At 43.3% G+C, this 20,462-nt stretch overlaps 1 protein-coding gene across 1 annotated transcript in view; it reads left to right on the plus strand.

Moving 5' to 3' along the window:
- The window catches only part of TTC7B (tetratricopeptide repeat domain 7B), a 219,442-nt gene that overhangs the window by 76,956 nt on the left and 122,024 nt on the right, over window positions 1-20,462 (plus strand). Inside the window, exons 6-8 of the mRNA XM_081829739.1 lie at window positions 11,523-11,668; window positions 13,822-13,900; window positions 19,571-19,743. Coding sequence (XP_081685865.1) covers window positions 11,523-11,668; window positions 13,822-13,900; window positions 19,571-19,743 — 398 coding nt within the window. The remainder of the gene's footprint in view (window positions 1-11,522; window positions 11,669-13,821; window positions 13,901-19,570; window positions 19,744-20,462) is intronic.

Raw genomic sequence — 20,462 nt, forward strand, 5'->3', positions numbered from 1 at the left:
TGGCTATTGTGGACATTGCTGCTATAAACATCGGGGTGCACGTACCCTTTCGGATCCCTACTTTTGTATCTTTGGGGTAAATACCCGGTAGTGCAATTGCTGGATCATATGGTAGCTCTATTTTGGGATTGCCAGTTTTTAAATTAAAGCCAGTCTCGTGAGTTTGTATTGGTATCTCATTGTGATTCGAATGTGCATTTCTCTAATGATTAATGAGGTTCAGCAGTTTTGGTTTGCCTGTTAGCTCTTCTTGTATCTTCTGTGGTGAAACATCTATTCAAATTTTTTTTTTTTAAAGATTTTTTTATTTATTTGAGAGAATGAGAGATTTTTTTGACCTGTTTTCTATTCATTTGTCTTAGTATCAAATTGTGGGAGTTCTTTATATATTCTGAATACAAGTCTTTTATTAGATATATAATTTGCAAATATTTTCTGCCTGTCTGTGGCTTGTATTCATTTTTTAAAGTTGAGGAAAAGTTGATTTTGGATGAAGTCCATTTTATCAATTTTTCTTTTTATGGATCATCCTTTTGGTGTCACGTCTAAGAAAATTTTGCCTAACCTAAGACCACAAAGATTTTCTCCTATGTTTTATTCCAGAAATTTTATAGTTTTAGCTTTTACATGTAGGTCTCTAGTCTGTTTTTTGATATTTGTGTATGGTGTGAGGTAAGGGTCAAAGTAGAATTTTTTTGTATCTGAATACCCAGTTGTCCAACCACCATTTGTTGAAAAGTCTCTTTTCCCACTAAATTGCCTTGACACTAGTAAAAAATTAGTTAACTGAACATAAATCTAAAGGTTTATTTCTGGAGTCTCTATTTTGTTTCACTGATGTATATGTCTACCCTTAAGCCAATACCACACTGTCTTAAATATGTAGCTTTACAGCAAGTTTTGAAGTTAGATAGTGTAAGTTCTCTAACTTTGTTCTTTTTCAAAATTATTTTGGCTACTCTCAGTCCTTGACATTTCCATACACATTTTAGAATCAGCTTGTCAATTTCTACACAAAAAGCCTGCCAGGATTTTGATAAGGTTGGCAGTGAATCTCTGGATCAATTTAAGGAGAATTGCCATATAAGTAATAGTGAATCTTCCAATCCAGTATCTCTCCATTTATTTAGATTTTCTTTAATTTCTCTCAAACATGTTTTGTAGTTTTTATTGTGCAAGTTTTGCATTTTTTGTTAAGTTTGTCCTAAGTATTTTACTCATTTTCATGCTCTTGTGAATGGAATTATTTTCTTAATTTCACTTTCAGATTACTTTACTATTATATAGATGTAACTGTTGATTTTGTATGTTGGTATTGTATCTTGCAACCTTGCCAAACTTACTAATTAGTTGTTGTAATTTTTTAATAGGTTACTTAGAATTTTTATATATGGGATCATGTCATCAGTGAATAAAACAGTTTTACTTCTCATTTCCAAACTGTATGCCTTTTATTTCCATTTATTACCTTATTGCACTGGCAAGAACCTCCAATACAAAGTTGAAGAGAGGTGGTAAGAGCAGACATCTTTATCTTATTCCTGCCTGACCTTAAGAAGAAAGCATTTGGTCTTTCACCATAACATAAGATGTTAGCTGTAGGTTCTTCATAAATGCCTCCTTGTCTCTGGTAATGTTTCATCACTTAAGGACTGTCTTACCTGATACTAATACAGCTACACTAGCTATCTTGTAGTTACTGTTTACAGAGGTATATCTTTTTTATCCTTTTATTTTCAGACTATTTGTGTCTTTGGAGTAAAGTACCTCTCTTTTATATTTCTTACAGATGGCATATAGTTGGATCTTGCTGTTATAAAAATGTTTGCCTTTTGATTGGAGTGTTTAATCCATTTACATTTAATGTAACTATTGATATGATCAGATTTTTGTCTGCCATCTTGCTCTGTTTTCTCTATGTCTGGTATCTTTTTAAGTTCTTTGTTCCTCTCCATCACCTTCTTTTGTGTTAAACAAATACTTTTTAGTATTACATTTTAATTCTTCTGTTGATCGAAGAATTTTTTAGCTGTATTTTTTAAAAAAATATTTACAGTGGTCCCTCTATGAATTATCATGTACATCTTAAATTATCACAGAGTACTTCAGGTTCATACTGACTTAATTTTAGTAAAACATACAACTTGGCTCTAATATAGCTTCATTTCTCCCTTTGTGCTATTAATGTCTCTCTATATGTTATGAACACAACAGTGCAGAAAAATATCCCCTTATAGCAATCTTATTTTTTATAGAAGTTTGAAATGATTTAAAATGTATTTATACAATATTTTATATTTATCCACATATTTACATTTCTAGTACTCTTAGCCAGTTTTTTCCTGTGGATTCAAATTACCCTCAGTTGTCATTTCCTTGCAGTCTGATGGACTTCCTTTAAAATTTTGTATTGGGCATGTCTGCTAGCTATGAATTCTCTCACCTTTTTGTTTACCTGGGAACATCTTTATTTACCTTCATTTCTGAGTGACAGTTTTACTGCATATAGAATTCTTGGTGATAGTTTCTTTTCTTTCAGAACCTTGAGTGTATCTTCCACTATGTCTGGTGGGAAGTCGCTGTCAATCTTATTGTTAACTCCCTTGTATGTGATTTAGTTGTTACTTTCAATTTTTTTTTTTTTTTGTCTTTTAGCAGTTTTATAATTATGAGCCTGTATTTCTTCAGTCCTTCTTCTCTCTGTTCTTTGGACTGGATAGTTTTTATTCATGTATCTTTAAGGTCAGTGTTTTTTCTGCCATCTCAAAGCTGCTGTTGAACCCATTTAGGGGATTTTTCATTGTATTTATACTTTTTAATTCTAAAAATCTCCATTTAGCTAATTCCTATCATTTCTGTTTCTCTATTGAGAGTCCCCATTTTTTTGAATCATCGTCATCTATCTTGAACAAAATCTTTATATGTAGTTTCTGCTACATCTTTGATCGTACTCATAATAGCTTCTTTGAAGTCTTTGCTAAATCCAACATGTGGGCCCATTCGGAGTGAATTTATATTGATTGCTCTTTTTTCTGACCACGGGTCAAGCTTTTCTGTTTCTCTGTGTGTCTCATAACAGATAGAGTACAATGATACATTTGAAAATGGAAGGGGAATGCTGATAGCATATGCAGAAAATAAGTTTTTAACATTTCAGTAATCATAATGGTGCTGGTATTATTAGCATTGCAATTCTGAAATGCATTCGTGTGACATGGAATAAAGCAAATGAATACTTATGGAATGTTCTAACTATTATCCCCTGTGTCCTTGAGAACCAGGATTCTTAGTGTGGGAGAAAGGCAAAATAGATTTAAGATAGAAGAAATAAAAAAGTCAGTCCTGAATTCGAATGATTAAATTGGAAATACTGGAAACGATGGAAATCATGAGGTATTGTGTGTGTTTGCATGTGTTCATGTGTGTGCATGTGTGTGTATATAAACATATATACATGTGTGCGTGGGAGAGAAGGAGAGAAGAAGGGAGGAGGGAGAGAGAAGGAGGTGCATCTCAGTGACCGACCCAATGGTAATGAACATCTCTAGTGCCACGGCTGTGATCTTGAATTATCATTTACCAATAAAAGAAAACTCATTCCAGTTCTGGAATAAGAAATGAATAGGATGAACTTGGAACATCTTTACATACCAGATAGCAAGGAAACTTAAAAGATTTCTAGGATCATGGTAAAAGAATTCAGGCCAAATATGGGACAATTTGAATTTCAAGAGGGATAAAAATTGCAATAGCCTCATCAAATATGTTTAAATTCATGAGTTCTAAATCAGTATCTAACAAAGTAAATAAAAAGAACTGGAGAACCAAATATTAGATGAAAGAAGCCACCTTCCTATAAGATTATTCCAGCTAATGAATGAAAACTACAGTGAGACATTCTACATTAGAATGTCACCATTTTGTAACTCCCAGTGAATTAATGTATCTAACCACTGAGCATCAAGGGCTGCTAGCACCCCTCCCCTGCCCCCCAAAAAAGTGACAGCCAGAAATGATGTGGCTCCTGATAGAAGAACGCACCACTGGCAAAGTCTTGAGCAAAGGGACCGAACCTGGACTGGTCAAGCCTTGAAATCGAGCTGCCAAGTGAAAGAAACACAGAGAACAGAGGAACATATGAAACTATGCAGTTTTCTATCTAAGGGGAAACTCTGCGGGTCAAAGAGTTCAGATTCTTTAACAAATAAATTGTAAGGAAAAGAAAGAGCTAGAAAAGGGCATCTGCAGATGAAGAGATTTTAAAGACTCCTTGAGTAAGGGTAAAAGTGGGCAAGACTAAAGTCGTGTAGGCATGTACACTTGAGTGATTAAGCAATAAGGAAATGGAATGAGGTGATTATTCTAAAAGTCAGGGAAGCAGTTACTTTCGGGTGGAGAGGGGAGCCTGTTAATTGGGATGAGGTGATTGACAATGGTCTTTTTTTAACCTGGGCGGTAGTTACAAGGGTGTTTGTCTCGTAAGAATTCCCCAGGCGATAGAGTTGTTTGATATGACTTTCTGTGTCTATATTTTGTACAATAAAAAGGTTAAAAAAGGTTGGGGGAGGGTGGGCAGTGAAAGATGAGGTAGAACACTCCCCAGCAGAGGCCAGGGGAGGGATCCCCGTACTGGGAATCAAGAGGCCGCTCCCTTTCTCTCTCAGGGACTCCGTTTCCCTCCCTGTCGGTGGAAGATAATGAAGTCCTGCGTGCCTCACTAGGTTGGTGGAAGAGCCATCTGGAATAATGGGTTGGGGCGGGGCATGGAATCAGTTAGTGTTGCCTCAGAAGAAGATGATGGTGATGGCTCACCTTCACTCATGTTTACTGTTACCTCATGTTATCCTCACAGCGGCCCCGTGAGTAGCAGGTATGCGGCTGGGTCTTGTTCTTGGGGCACATGAGAACCCAATCTCTGTCCGGAAGGAGCCAAAAGTCTTGGGGGCAGGGCTTTCTTGATGAGGGAGTGAAATATGTTTTAATGATCTTGTCAGTGGTTTGTTGATAAATGCCAGCTCTTCTGGATGGCTTGGAGGGGCTTGGAAATAGCCTCTTCCCCTGAGAAAACTAAATATGCTCCTCATAGATCACACTTGTCCTGCTCTTGGGCTTGGCGAAGCTTGTTTTCTATATATGGTCCAAAGGTACAATTGAACTCACCATCTGGGGTGCTTCGTTGTGAATTCTGACTGGGAAGGGCCAGATACACGAGGTGCTGTAGGATGAAAGAATTGAATTTCTAACGTAACGACGATGGACAGACCCATTTCGGTATTGTCATCATTTCCTCACTGTGAGTCTCTTTGTCTGACACTGTCTTACTTCAGAGTTCTGTGTCTGCTCAGACCGCTCAGCAGAAAATTCTCTGCTGTCCCCTTGTCGTCCACCCCCGTGGGAGGGCCCCGAATTCCATCCCTTCTTTAGAAACAAGCATGTCCAGGTGGACGCTTGATCTGGCCCTGGCTGCTCCCAGCTTTTCTGGCTTCTCTCCCGCCTCTGTTTTTGTGTCATGGGAAGTAGTCTCCACTTTGTCTGTGGCTCCTGCACCACAGGGGTCCTCTTTAGCTTTTGCGGGCCCCGGAATCAGATGGAGCCTTCTGTCCTCAGCTCTTCTGTCTGTGGGCTGGATGATGACCATGGGCACGTTACCTAATTTCCTGAGCTTTTGTTTCCCCACATACAAAACTCCAGAAGGTGCTAAATAAACACTTGTTGGTTGAGAAGACAGCTTTGACATGGTATACAATAGAAACCAATTCTAATTTGGCAGTATTTTCTGCTAAACCAGAGGTACACAAACGTACTAGCAGCTGCTTTTGGCTTTTGCCCCGCGAATGTTTCCATGTGGAGGGGAGGGCCGGGTGGTGGGAGGCAGCAGAGGGGTGGGGGAATGGGAGGGTTGACATGATTCTGAGCACTGGGCCAGGAGCTTTCTAGGCATCGGGAGTGGGGATAGTCCCATTTCATAGATGAGGAAACAGGCACAGCAGGGTGAAGCCGATTGCCCAAGGTCTTCCTCCTCCCCGGGCATGCCTAGCATCTGGCGATGTTTCCAGATGTCTCACATTCCATTCTCCGGCCCTCCTCTTCTTCTCATGATCACTCTCAACCTTTGCCCTTTTCTCTTTTCTGTCCCCAACTTAGCCTCTCCCAGATCCAAGCAGATTATTTGCCGTGACTCACGAGAATGTACGAGAATCCCAAACGGCACCACGCTGCCTCAAGCCGAGCCATACTGCAATACTTTATTCCCCCAAGAAAAATATTGGGGGTTTTTATTTGCCAGTTTAATGGCCGAGCCCCCTACTGAGTGCATCTGGCCTGGTTTTAGATAGGACACCTTAGGCAAGCCTGGGGCCTGAACGCCGCCCCCCGAGCTGCTGCCGCTCCCTGGCCCCGCACGGTCTCTCCCTCCCCATGTTGCTGCCTGCTTGGCTTCTGCAGGCATTTGGACCAGTGACCCCCGTACATTTAAAGGTCTTTTTTTTTTTTTTTTTTTTACTGAGTCCCTTGGATTTTTTTCTCACTTGTCATAGCTTTTGAAATATTGTCCCCAGATGTTATTTTGGAAATGCAGTTCTGTTTTCTGCTAATTGAAATGGAAGTGGAACACTGCACTCTGATCCTTGTACTTCACGTTTAGCTCAAGCACTGTGGTGCATTTGGAAGGACTGTCCTCCCCTTGATGTCGTTCCCGCCTTTTCCCCTCTCCAGAGCGCAACCAATGGGATGAAGAGGAGGTCAAAAGTCCTTTTATCTATGTGACTTTGCTGCTTAGTGTTGATTAGCATTTGAAGTCATATTGTTAGTGACCCATCTCTACCTCTTAGATCGTCTGTCTACTACCTTTATATCGACTTATAAAATGAAGAGTAAGTTGGCCTGGTGCTCATCAGCGTTGCATGCAATTGTGTCTCTTCTTAGGAAGCAAGTCATTTGGAGCCCCGGCCACTCCTGTTCTCCTCATGCTAAATGTGGATGTCTCCCAGCTTGGGCAGGATCCGGAGCAAACACTTGCCTCATTGGAAATAAATTATGTCAGTGCTAAGCGTTTCTCTGGTCAGCTTTGTGTTACACACTCGTAAAACTTTGGTAGCTCAACCACCCAAATCACCAGTTTGAGCCACTAAACACCCAATAACATATTTGAGTTTGGCTTGGCCCTTGTCAATTGATTCCAGAACAATCTCTGGAAGTTGGCTGTATTAACAGAGATAGAGCAAGAAGGATTTAGTTCAACCCCCTCAGTTTCTCAACTTCTCAGCTTTGCATTTGTCCCTGCCCCTCCCCTCTAGCCTTCGGTGGAGACTCTACACTCCTCCGTGTGGGCACCCACACTCGTAGGAGATGTCACCATCATTTCCTGGGAGAGTAACCACAGAGCCCCAGAAAAGGAGCTTCTGTTATCCTCACGTGACATCGGCTGCTATCTTTTGTCTTTGAGGACATGGCAGGCTTTCAGTAAATAACAAAGTCAATGAATGAATCAAACTGGAGAATACCTTTTTTTTTTTCCTCCAAAATTAAATGTCACCAAAGCAATAAAACAGACCTTCATGTTCTGTAAATGGACTGGAAGGTAGATTCCAGAATTCCAAAACGGTTCAGAGCAATGGCAGAGTTTTGAGGATAATAGTAGTAATACTGGTGAACACTTAATAGCACTTACTGCATGCATTAACTAATTTAATTCTTAGAACCAATCTATAAGGGGGGTGCATTTGTTATCACTATTTTACAGATGAGAAAGCTGAGGCACAGGCCCTTGCCCAAGGTCAGCAACTAGTGAGTGTAAAGCTGGGACTTGAGCCCATCCTATCTGGCTCCAGGGTCCATGTTCTGTTTTGTCTCTCCAGTGTAAGTATATAGATAAGTGTATGGATTTCCAGGCCTTCCATGTTAGACAAATTCTGGGTTGTTTGGTGTAGGTATTACCAGATCGAGGAGCCCAGCTTCGTGTTGGATACTGTTTAGTTTCCGGGGTGAAGTTGAGCGTGGTTACAGCACAGCTCCTGAGGATGCACGCTTGCTGGATGGCTCATGATTGCACCCCTGGGCCCCTTTCCTCGTGCACAGTAGGCACTCAGGATATGTTGTTGGAATGAGGCTTGATATCCTTTGGCCCGTTCCCAAAGGTTGGAGAGGAAGGACCTGAGAGGAAGCAGGCCTCCCCATACTCTGTGTTTCCTCAGAGAGCCGGGGTCTGGGCAGCTGTCAAGGAACAGGTTGTTGAGGGAGGCGGGGTGGTTCATTTTCGGAGTCCAGCTTGCATCTGTGGGCCTCTAGCATGCAACTTTGGAAGGACCTGTCAGCATGTCCCTGTCCCGATGCCGAGACAGCTCTGTGTGCCTTGTGGGACTTGAACCTCTGCTGCCCAGGACGCCACCTGGTACATGGCACACACTCGGCCACCTGACCAAAACGCCTCATCTGCTCTGCTTTTGTCGCGGGAAGCCTCAGTTGCTGAGGTAGTCCAAAAAAATGTTGTTAAGCCTAGTACAACTCTCATTAGGTTTGAAATGAGACTTCCGGAAGCTTCGCCTGCTTGTTCACATCCCAGCATGGATGGTTGTCACACCCTCCGTCACCGTATCTAGGCGGCAGCCGGCTTGCTCCATTGATCAGACCGAGTCCTTTGCTAACGAGGCCAAGGTTGTGGGTTTGATCTCTGGCCTCTGGCTCCAGCAGGCCATCTGTCTTCACACATGCATGTCACTGGATACGAGGCGAAGAGTGCGTACAGAGGGAGAAGCTGGAGGCCGTTCTGGGAAAAACAGCTCCCTGACAGCCGGCCAGAAGCACCCTTTTGGACTGTGAAGGATGTCTTTTTCTTCTCCCACTTTCCAGATCTGGATATCTGGTTTTGATTTCAGACTTTTTCCAAATAGGTGCTACCCAGGTTATGTAAATGAAGAGGAAGCAATTTTCAAGCCCAAGAACTAAGAACAAGTGACCTAGAGCAGTGTGGTTTATTTCCGGTTTTCTGGGGTTGTGTTGACAGTGGGTAGCATGCCATTGGGGTGGATCTCATGAAGTAAGAAGTGTCTGCTTTAGGTGTCCTGTTTGTAATCGAGAAAACTCTTCAGCAAGGAGATAGGGAAAGAGATTTCAGAATATAAGATGGCGCTCACTCTTTTCTCTCTTTTGAGGGCACCCAGCTTCCTAGGTGTCACCGGGTGCCTGGTTAGCTCTGTGTAGCAGTAGGGACAAAGAGGGCTGTTGCTCCCAAGGTGATCACAGTTTGGTGGGCCAACAGACGTAAATACAAATGAAAATCAAAATACGTGCGAGCTTGTTGGGAACACCCAGGAAGCAGTACCCGTGTTTTCCTAGGGAAGCTGGGAAACCGTTCCCAAGGGTGGCCTTTGACCCAGGTCTGGAAGGGTGACTAACAGTTCCCAGACCACCTCAGACAGGAGCACGTATAAAGGCACATGGGCAGGAAAGCCTCCCCAAAATGTCTGGAAGGTTTTTAAAAAGGTCTTCAAAATCCTTATGATCTGTGCAGCCCTCTCAAAGCTGTCAGGCCAGGCATGCTCAGCCGTGTCACTTGGTCAGGCAGGTGTGTCACTGCTCCCACGGGGCCCAGGCTGCAACGCCACCGAGCACATGTGTGACATGTTCTGTTTAAGAGAGTTCTTTGCTGGGCTGGCCAGTCCAGTGCAGTGAGAAGGAAGGGGACAAGGAACAGGTAGAAAATGTAGCCCCTTGTTGGTCTTGGTTTATTTGACTCACAGTGGTTCTGAAATTCACTCAACAAGTAAATATTGAGCACTTGCTGTATGCCAGGCTCTGTTTGAGGGGCTTGGGATATGTAGATGAACAGAACACAGATCTTGGTCCACAAGGTGCCTACGTTCTTATGGGGGGGCGGTGTGTGTGTGTGAGATGGTGTCCGTTGCTCACCAGCATGTCCTCAGGGATGAGCCTGGAACCCGACGTACAATAGTGCTTAGTAACTGTTGAAATGACCTACTGCTTAAGAGCTTCAGGAGTGGTTGTTGGTACGAAGGGACTCCAGAAAAGCCACATGATTTCTAGGCTCTAAGAGATCTATGGTGTTGACTTGTTCTGTAATTGATCTTTAGTTACAAATTTCAGAGACTGGCCTTCAAAAATGCTGCTGCAGGGCCTACAGGGTCAAGAGGGAGGCCAAGTGCTAGCGAGTCTGCCTCCCTCGGTGTCCTCAGGAAGTCATGCTTTTGCCCTGACCTAAGGACCAGCAGATGAGACCTGGAAGGAGGAAAGAGAATGATGAAACCCGATGGAAAAAGGAAGGAAGAAAAGGTGCAAATAGGTCACCAGGAGTCAAGTGTGTCCCTGTGAAAAGTGGGTGGGCTCTCCTGTCAAGACAGAGCAGTAGGTAGCCTGGGTTTGAACATGAGCAAGGCGGGGGGACTGGCCTGAGCACCCCCTGCAGGGTCGGGGATGGACAGGGATGTTGGCAAGGGAAAGCAGGGAACAAGCAGCTGGTGCTCAGGGGACGTGCAGGCCCTTCCTTTCTCCCTGATAATAGCTGAGCCATTGGGAGCCGTTCCACACGGAGGGACACGCACCCGGCTCAGGAAGCTTAGCCAAGCAAGATGCGGGAGGTGAACCCCACGTTCTGACAGCTTGCCAAAGTGCCTGCTGCTCATAGGCTGGCAGGAACACTCATTTTGAGAATAGTTTGCCATAATGAATTCTGACATCATTGCGCTCTCTCAGTCAGGGATGTTGAAATGGAATAAATGACCTGATGTGAAGGGTCTTTGGAAACCCTCAAAACCAGGGAGAGTCCGTGGCTCCCTCGTCTTCATTTTGGAGTGGAGTTTTTAAGCAGCAGTTCATTCTGGATATTTCCCGACCTCAACATTTTAAGAATAAACTAATAGTTTAGAGACATGAAAGCAATCATGTGGCTTTTATTTCCCTCAAATTGGAGTCTTTCATAGCCCTTAGAATGTAATTCTTATAAGTTAATTTCCCCTTTTTGTTCCTTTCTATCATGATTATCCATCTAGCTTAAAAAATTTTTTTTCTGCTCTCATGGCAATGGTGGAAATGATTGGTAGAATAAAATTATGTGACTAAAAAAATGTATGAATGGTATAGGAGTTGCTGAAAATGAGATGTTTTTGCATTTGGGAAACTTTCTTCCTCTGCTAATATTTAAAATCTTTCCCCTCCAGCCCCTTCTCCCTGCTGTCGGACTGATCTGTGGTGGTTCCTGAGGGCGCCACGTTTGTTTGCTTGGCAAGGGTCAGGCCTTCGGGGGTTACCGCGGATCCTTTGTTTACGAGCAGGACCTCCCAGAGCTTGAGGAAGAATTTGATTCTGAATCCTAGGCTCTCTCCAGAAATAATCTGGAAACGGTTGAGAAAAACAGCATTTGTCCCTACCTTGGGACGAAGCCCCCAGTGGCGGACCCGCCTCCGCCTGTGGGGCGCCCCCTTGAGTCCCGGGCACTTCCTCCAGCACTCCAGCAGGGGGCCTCGGTCCCGCGCGGGAGAGCCAGCGGGCCCTCAGAGGGGAGTTGAATTTCTCCAGCCATCCTTTCTCTTTTAAGGCAGCTGAGACAGTACCCCGGACGCCACACTGCTTCATCTGGGCCGACGGATTTTCTTTCCGATTTTGAGCCACTCCCTGGGAGCATCTCGTTAGCCGTGATCACTGGAACGTGTAAAATGTGTATTATGTATATATGAAGTAATTTGCATATAAGTGACATAAGCCAGAGACCTGAGCTCTTGTATTTGTAGTTCGTTCTTTCTTCTAGAGCTGCACTACAGTTTTAGAGCTGACGTTTCTCTTGCCCAAGAAGGTGATAGAATCTAGTCAAAAGCTTCCAGCTCACTCTCTCACTGGGTTTGTGAACCTGAGCAAGGCACTTCACTTCTATGTCATAACGGACTAGGTTGCATTGGCTCGTGGATAGCTAGAAAATTCTATGCTTTTGTAACTGGGTAAGCATCTCATTCTGCCAGGAGGGCTTGAGAGACCGTCCGAATGACCGGTGCCTATCCTGTAGCCTACCCTGGCTTATCCTATTTAGATTCGATGCTGCCTTTTCAGAGCTAACTGCCACCCTGGTAAAACAGCCCTGTGAACCTGGGTCTCCAGTTACGTTCCCTCAGGCCCACCCATATGTCATACAGTTCAGACTGCTGTTCCTTGTACACATGGTAGGAGCATAGTCTGTGATTCTGGAGCAAAATTAGACCACTGTGTCCACGCCCATCCCTGATTCGTTATAGCTGTTTCCTTCCCCCCGGTACTTAGGAGAGCCGAGCTTCAGTCCAAAGCAAATTTACTTTGTTGCCTGTGAACACGGATCCCATAAAAACAAACGAAGGGGAAAGCGGAGTAGATTGCGTGTCCCAGGGCCCATTACCTAATTTTCATTCACGTCTCTGTTAGAGTTCCTTTAGCACTGCTTGGAGTCCTGAGCACCAGCATCTCTTTTTGTGCCATCAAGAATCATCTGATATGTGTGGGTGAGAGGGATACGGGAGTATTGATGTGCTGAACCCCAATAAACTATTAGGCTGTTCTTGTGAATGAGAGTCCTGGGATGTCGTGTAGGTAGAAGATACAAATTAATAGCCCTTGTGGGGGCTTGTAGCACACAGAACCCACATTCAGTTTGATTAAATACCTTTGCACGATTTAAACTGTCATCCAAGAAGACAATCAGATACCTAGAGCGCCTGCCACAGCCCGCAGAGAAGGCTGACAGGTCTGCCCCGGCTGACCTGCTCTGCGGTTTTTTGGAAAGATGAGATGTGTTCTAATGAGCAAGTTATAAATATCACCAAGTTATGTCGTAGGTGGTAGCAGCGCTCAGTGTAAAGGGACTGACTGGGAAGTGTTCCCAGCCGAACGGGACCGGCACAGCTTTCAGGGAGGACTACAAGTGGGGGCTGGATATAGTGACCAGGATGTTACTAAAGAATTGTCTGTCCTTTACTGAAATGTGTCACCAAACATGTCTCAGTGTGAGGTGTGGGGCAGTGAGAGGAGATGCGTTCCCATCCGAGTCGGGTGGCTCAGGGTTCCAGTCCTCATGTGTTTGCTCGCAGAGGGGGCCTTTGACCACTTGCTTCTTCTTGTCGGTACAGAGTTGGGGGGGTTGGCTTGGTGGGTTTTTTGGGCAGTGATTTAGGTTCTCAGAGATGCAGAGTGATTGCTTGGTGGAGCCCCTCAGTTTTCATACCTGTTATCTTTGTTCTGCCCATAAAAATGGCAAGTTACGGGAAGTCTTTAGCACACTGCTTTCAGTGCCTTGTGAGTGTTCCCATACCCTCTTGCCGCCCACTTTTTAAGTGAAAACATTTCCACTCAGTAGAGCAGGAAAACTATGGAGCCATTGTAAGGTTGAAGGTAGACTCTTGCAAGATACCTTACATCTATCTATCTATCTACCTACCTACCTGTCTATCTACCTTTCCTTCCTTCCTTCCTTCCTTCCTTCTTTCCTTCTTTCTTTCTTTCTTTCTTTCTTTCTTTCTTTCTTTCTTTCTTTCTTTCTTTCTTTCTTTCTTTCTTTCTTTCTTTCTTTCTTTCTTCTGCTGCTTCTGCTTCTTCTTCTTCTGGCTTCAGAACTGATTTTCAGATTTTTTCCCCTTGAGAAAATTTGATTGTGGAAGCACAAAAGACCAGCAGTCCCAGGCCAAATTTTTCAGAGTCAAGCAAAGATGGACAGGCATGTGCAGAATAATTGTTTGCTTAAAATCTAGCCAACAGCTTTTATGTAGACAAAATGCATCGAAATATGTGTATAAAATATTTAATATTAATGCACGCCAGATGGAAACCCTGTCAAATTCTGTGTGCACACAGGAACTTGACGAGAGGAGTCGGGAGATTTAGAGAGATCCTCAGAGCAGTAGAAACAAGAACAACGCAAAACCTGCGAATGGTGAGTGTGATGGATAATTTGATTGAGACCAGAAGGGCACTTTAGGTGTTATCGCTCCACCCCTTCCTCCCTCTCCCCCTCCATCATATATGTGTGTGTGTGTGTGTGTGTGTGTGTATACACGCTTTGTTGAAATATAATTTCCACACCACACAGCTCATCCATTTAAAGTCAGTAGTTTTTAGTGTACTCACCACATTGTTCAGCCATCACTAATATTTAATTTCAGAACATTCTCATCCCCAAAAGGAAACCCCATACCTATCTGTAGTCAATCCCCATTCTCCCCTTTTCCCCCAGCCTCTGACAACTGGTCATTTATGTTTTGCTTTTATGGATTTGCCTATCTTGGACATTTCATGTAAATGGAATTATATACTAGGTGGTCTTTTTGTGACCAACCTGCTTTACTTAGCATGGTATTTTCAAGGTTCACCCATGTTGGAGCATGGATTGGCACTTCACTCATTTTTTGTGACCAAATACTATTCCACTGCATGGATATAACACATTTTATGTATCTCTTCATCAGTTGATGGATATTTGGATTGTTGCCACGTGTTGGCTATTATGAATAATGCTGCTATGGACATTCTTATGCAAGTTTTTAGGTGGACATATGGACAAGTTTTAAGTGGACAGGCTGTACGTTTAACATTTGGAGGAATTGCCAGACGATTTTCCAAAGCAGCTGCACCATTTTGTATTCCCACCAGCAGTCACGAGGTCTCCAATTTCTCCATGTTCTTGACGACATTTGTTATTGTCTGTCTTTTTAGCCCTAGCCCTCCTAGTATGTATGAAGTGCTGTCTCATTGTGGTTGTAATTTACATTTCCCTGCTGGCTAATGATGTTGAGCATCTTTTTATGTACTTATTGGTCGTGCTACCTCTTGAAACAGAAGAAATGCATCCTGTAAGGCAGGGAGAATGTAAGCCCTCCCAGACGCTAGTGTGGTGAAGGGGTTGGTTGTATGCTAATGATTTCACACCAAACCCAGCCAGAGCAAATCAGATTGGATCCTGAAGAGTACCTAGTTGTTTGACTGATTATACTGATGCTAAAACTTAGAGGAGAAATAGAAAAACTAGGTAGATAACCTGGTTCATCAGCAGTTTGGCTGTGTTGTTGGCGTAAGTTCTCTCTCTTCCTTGTTAAACCTTGAACTTTCCTGGCAGAGGAGGTGATCGCTGATACCTCCATAGCTTGCTCTGCAGAGCTGTAGCCAAGGCCTGTCTGCGTGAAGGCCTGGTGCTCACCAGGGACGAAGCAAATACCGTGTGTCACAACGGACATAACAGCCCCACGTAAGATCCCACCTTCCTCTGTCTTGTTACCAGCAGCATCGTCCTCCCATCATCATGACCCCTTTCAGTGCTGTGGGAGAGTTTTCAGTTGGCCCAGGCTCAGTGACTCCTGTCATGGGAAGTGAGGCTGTATCTTCATTTGGTGTGTCTAGGGTTTTAGGATGCAGGTATCCAACTCGTGGGGCCAGATGACGAAGCAATAGGTTTTCCTAGAATTAGCGGGGGGGCAGGGGCGGGGGACAAGAGGAGCAACTTTATACCCCACACCTGCCACCAAGACCGTACTTGGTCTTTGGTATTTATTTATATATTGACGTGACTTGGGGTGCCTTAAGAAGTTCAAACCAGACATTTTGATTTGTAGAGTTCTTGAAGGAAAAAAAAAACTCTGAAAAAATGGATAAAAATTGTTGCCAAGTGTCTTTTCTCTGAAATTGACATCCTCCCAACATTTCATAAAACTTCTTGCCTGGTCAGCATGAATAGCTTCTTTTAAGATTTAGAAGCACAGTTAAAAGTAACTGATGATATTGGCAAGTGTTCTTATAATTGTTTTAAAAGCTGATTAAAAAGCCAATCTTTCTAAATTGCTTAAATATGGAGCATTTGTTCGTATTGTTGATGTTTTTCTCCCATTAGAAGGTGTGAGTGCATTGAATATTCTGTGGGCATCTGCCCGCTGCTTACTTCAACATTATTCTTCACAGAATTAGAGAATATCTTCCATTATTGCCTAAGGTTTCTGATATTCAGATCAATGTACTTTAACTTCTAAAAATCCTGTGAGGTGGGATTCTGAATAAAGACATGTCAGGAAGCGAGAGAGGTTTCTTCAATTATTTTTTTTTTTTTTCTGAGACGTATTGTGAGGAGGCTTCCAAAGAAGTCTGGGTAGACTGGAGCTGCCCTTGGACATTTTCAGCTGTTAACTGGTTAGTGTTGACATGAGGGAGGTCACTTCCTCTCTATGTTGGACTTGCGGTGCAAGTAAGTAGACCTTTGGTCTTGGTTGATGAGTCTCAGGTGACCTTGGTTGAACTGCTTGTAATTCCTTGAGTGCTTAACCAAAGGTGTGCATCAGAATTATCTGAGGAACTCTGAACAAATGCGCATCCCTATAACTGCCTCAGAAATGCCAACTGAGTAGGTTTGGGGCAGGACCCGAGAATCTTATTTTCTCATTTCCATGACAGATTCTTTGCCTTCCCTAATGGGGAAGCACTTCATGGGTCTTATTCACTGGTATCTTGGTCTACACTAGCCCTCAGAAAGCTTGTCCAGTTAATGCTGCTCACAACTATATGATTCCTTAAAGATTAGTTGATCATTGCAAATTTATGATGCTCTCATGAGATGGAAAAGTTGCTTTGTAAACTCTATCTGGGCTGAGAAGGATTTACAAGTCCATTTACAGCAACCGCACCCTTAGATAAATACTTCGACGAACTGAAAGCAGGTATTCAAACAAACACTTGTACGTGAATGTTCATAGCAGCACTATTTATGCTAGCCAAAAGATGGAAACAATCCGAATTTCTATCAATTGATGTCTAGATAAACAAAATGTGGTATGTCCACCCACTAGAGTATTATTCAGCCACAAAAAGGAATGAAGCACTGATCCAGGCTACCACATGGGTCAACCTTGAACTCATGATGCTGAGTGAAAAAGCCAGACACAAAAAGGCCCCATAGTATAGGATTCCGTTGATAGGAAATGTCCCCAATGGGCAAATCTGCAGAGACAGAAAGCAGATTAGTTGTTCCCAGGGTCTTTGGAAGGAGGGAATGGAAAGTGAGCACTAGAAGGGGACAGGGCTTCCTCTTGGGGTGATATTCTGGAACCAGACAGAGGTGATGGTTGCACAACACTGTGAATGTACTAAGTGCCATTGGGTTATACATTAAAATGGTGAATTTTAGGTTAGGTACATTTTACCACAATTAAAAAAATACATACAAAACGGACTTAATGACCAAGTTTATACATTAAAGTTTGACTTCTTTCTGGCTCCCTTCCTCCCCTTCCTTTCCTTTGGACTTTGATAGTTACCAACAATTTGTAAGCATTTCAGGGGCAAGCATATAAAACCCGAGTATAAAAAGCGAAAGGTCTGATCAACATTGGTGATTGTGCTGGTCATTTCTCATATTTATCTCCTGTTCTGAACTTCATTTGAGCTGTCAATGCACACAGCCAGACATCCTTCCTAATTGGTTAGTGCAGTGGTGGAGTGACACATTTAAAATATGCAATCACGGGGGCGCCTCGGTGGCTCAGTCGTTAAGCGTCTGCCTTCGGCTCAGGTCATGGTCCCAGGGTCCTGGGATCGAGCCCCGCATCGGGCTCCCTGCTCCGCGGGAAGCCTGCTTCTCCCTCTCCCACTCCCCCTGCTTGTATCTCCTCTCTTGCTGTGTCTCTCTCTGTCAAATAAATAAATAAAATCTTTAAAAAAATAAAATATGCAATCACATCAAAACCTCATTTTAAAAGTCTCTCTGGAAGGTTAATACCTGGAGGTAAAGTGAGATCTAGCATGAGCTGTCTCGTAGTGGACAAGCGAACTGTGGAGGGCAGAGATTTTTATAACTTTAGCATCCCTCCATGGCAGGTATATCCAGAAAATGAAGCTCCTTGTTCATTTTTTTTCCTTTGACATTGAGTGGAGGTTATTTTTGCCAGTTGATGGTTCCGGCAGAAGTCATTAGCTTATATGACTGCAGGGAGATCGAAATGAAACTATAATGGAAGGTTTAAGAAAACAGTGCAGGAACTGTTTAGGTCCTGAAAATTGTGTTCTTATGAGGATCTTTACAGATGGCTCAGTTGGGGATGATAGGAGTGCATTTAATTTCACATTTTTATAGACATTAAAGCCAGTGGGTCTTACTTGGGAATAATCAAGAAAATTTGCCTTTACCCAGTGGTTATCAGAAGCCACTAAGCCAGTGATTTGGTTGCATTTAAGTTTCCTTGTGGTGTTTTAGGAGATTTCACGTGGATGAAAACCTAGCAAAGTTCTCTTCTGGAACATATTTATTTATTATTTAAAAAGTCTCACTCTTAGGAAAGATCAACATTCTTAGCCTGCATGTTTCCAAAGAATGTGAAAACCTTGTGGAAAAACCTGATGGTTGAAGTTTTATTTTGCCACCTTTGGCTGATTGTGGGGTAGCATGGGCCACCCTGAAGTGCACCTGCTTCTGTTCTCAGGGAGATTTTGTGGGGTTTTTTGTTTGTTTGTTTTTACTTCTCTTCTTTATCACTGGAAGATTATGAGGTAAGTGAACCGATATGCATCAGCTAACAAAATATCTCTTAGTAGATGCCGTATACCCCCTCCTCCCATTCATCAGACGGGGTACTGTTCTAGTACAGAGAGTTTGAAAAGCATAGTAGTCTGTGTCTAATTTAGGATGACAAGATCCAGATATGTCTGGGTTTTCTCAGTGAGAAAAGAGATACCTATCCAGCTTTGAAAAGAGGACTTCTTGATCAGTAGCCACCCTCGCCACCTTGCTTTCTCTTTTGCACAGGCCAGCAGTAACCTTTGGGCTAGAAGGCCCAGGGTGCACTGAGAACAGGGTGCTCATGTGCTGAGTCCCAGGATGGGGCCACCGTGGGACCGGCCCTTGGCACTTCAAAGAGGGAAGGCATTCCAGAAATCTACTCTGGATGCCATCTTATCAGCAATGAAGAGCTTTTTTATTTATTTATTTATTTATTTATTTTTTCAGGAATAATGTCATCTAGGTTGAGCACCAGCTTTTTTTTTTTCCTCCTAAAGATTTTATTTATCCATTTGACAGAGAGAGACACAGTGAGAGAGGGAACACAAGCAGGGGGAGTAGGAGAGGGAGAAGCAGGCTTCCCACGGAGCAGGGAGCCCAATGCAGGACTCGATCCCAGGACCCCGGGATCATGACCTGAGCCGAAGGCAGACGCTTAACGACTGAACCACCCAGGCGCCCTGAGCACCAGCTTTTTGCCAAGTTTGGGTTTTAGCAGGGATCTGTTGGGAGGTGATGAAAATATGTGCAGTTCACCTATGATAAGAGCTTTTGGGAAAGAGCTGAACTAAAAGTTTCAGTCGTTTCAGAATGTCAGAGGCAGGGTGGCTCAAAGGGCACGGACTTATTTTTTAAAATGGCTCAAATACCTTAATGTATTTTCTTTCCTTTTCTTTTTTTGTCATCATCTGATAGAATGTTCATTGGAGAAGTAAGAATGTTTAATCATGAGTCTTGTAATAGTGCCTAGCACAAAGTGATGACTGGAAAACATTGACTGAATGAGCGAATGAGTGAATGAATGATACAGAATAGACTCACGTCCGTGTCTTTGCTCCTTTGTGTTCCCAGACAATAGCCCGGCAATTGGCGGAGATCTTGTTGCGGGGTATGTGTGAACAGAGCTACTGGAACCCTCTGGAGGACCCACCCTGCCAGTCACCTCTGGACGATCCTCTCCGGAAAGGAGCAAACACAAAAACCTACATCCTCACTCGGAAAGCCCGCGTCTACTCAGGAGAGAAGTACGCCCATTGTTGTCCTCATTTCTAGGTTAGGGGATGAGAGGAAAACTTTGGAAAAACTCAAGGATGAGTAGAAGTTCAGGGGCAGATTCTTCCCCTAAAAGAGAACCAGACAGACAAGTCTCACTGGCCAATTTAATGGAGATACCGCATTACTTTTAGTAACTTCAGTGAATATCTATCTGTGCACCAGTGGGCACATTTTAAGTAGGAAAATTCTCTCCTCTCAGTGCTTGGCTACTATTCTTGGCCATCACTGTTGGTCTTTGGGATTCTCATTCTGTTTATAGTAAGAACCCCAGCATTATCCAGCAATCAGAGACAAAGCTGTTTGTAAGCCAGAATTAGCCTTTTTTCTTTTCTTCAGCAATTCCTTGATCCTTTTATTTACAGATTTGTTTTAAATGGAATTAGCTACAAGAAGAAGGAGAGTTAACTGTCTGGAGGGCGATGTCTCTTTAGAACTTCTTAATTTTTTTAAGTTTTAAATCTGGGACTTGGCCACCTTGGAGGAAGGTGGGCTAGGGAACTTTTACAGCCTTGGCGTGGGCCTTCCCCAGGTTGGGGAGTGGGGAGGGGGGTGGCAGGCAGACACCATGAGGGGCCAAGAGACAGGAGATTGTTGACTCACTCTTGATTCCTCCCCTTAGAGTCTCACCCTCCCATTTTTGCTGGTTCCTGCAAGGATGAGGCATGATGGCTCTTCAGAATCTCTCCAT

The sequence above is a fragment of the Leptonychotes weddellii genome, chromosome 9 (genome assembly GCF_054177405.1).
Source record: "Leptonychotes weddellii isolate Sample4059 chromosome 9, ASM5417740v2, whole genome shotgun sequence".
Taxonomy (NCBI): Eukaryota; Metazoa; Chordata; class Mammalia; order Carnivora; family Phocidae; genus Leptonychotes; species Leptonychotes weddellii.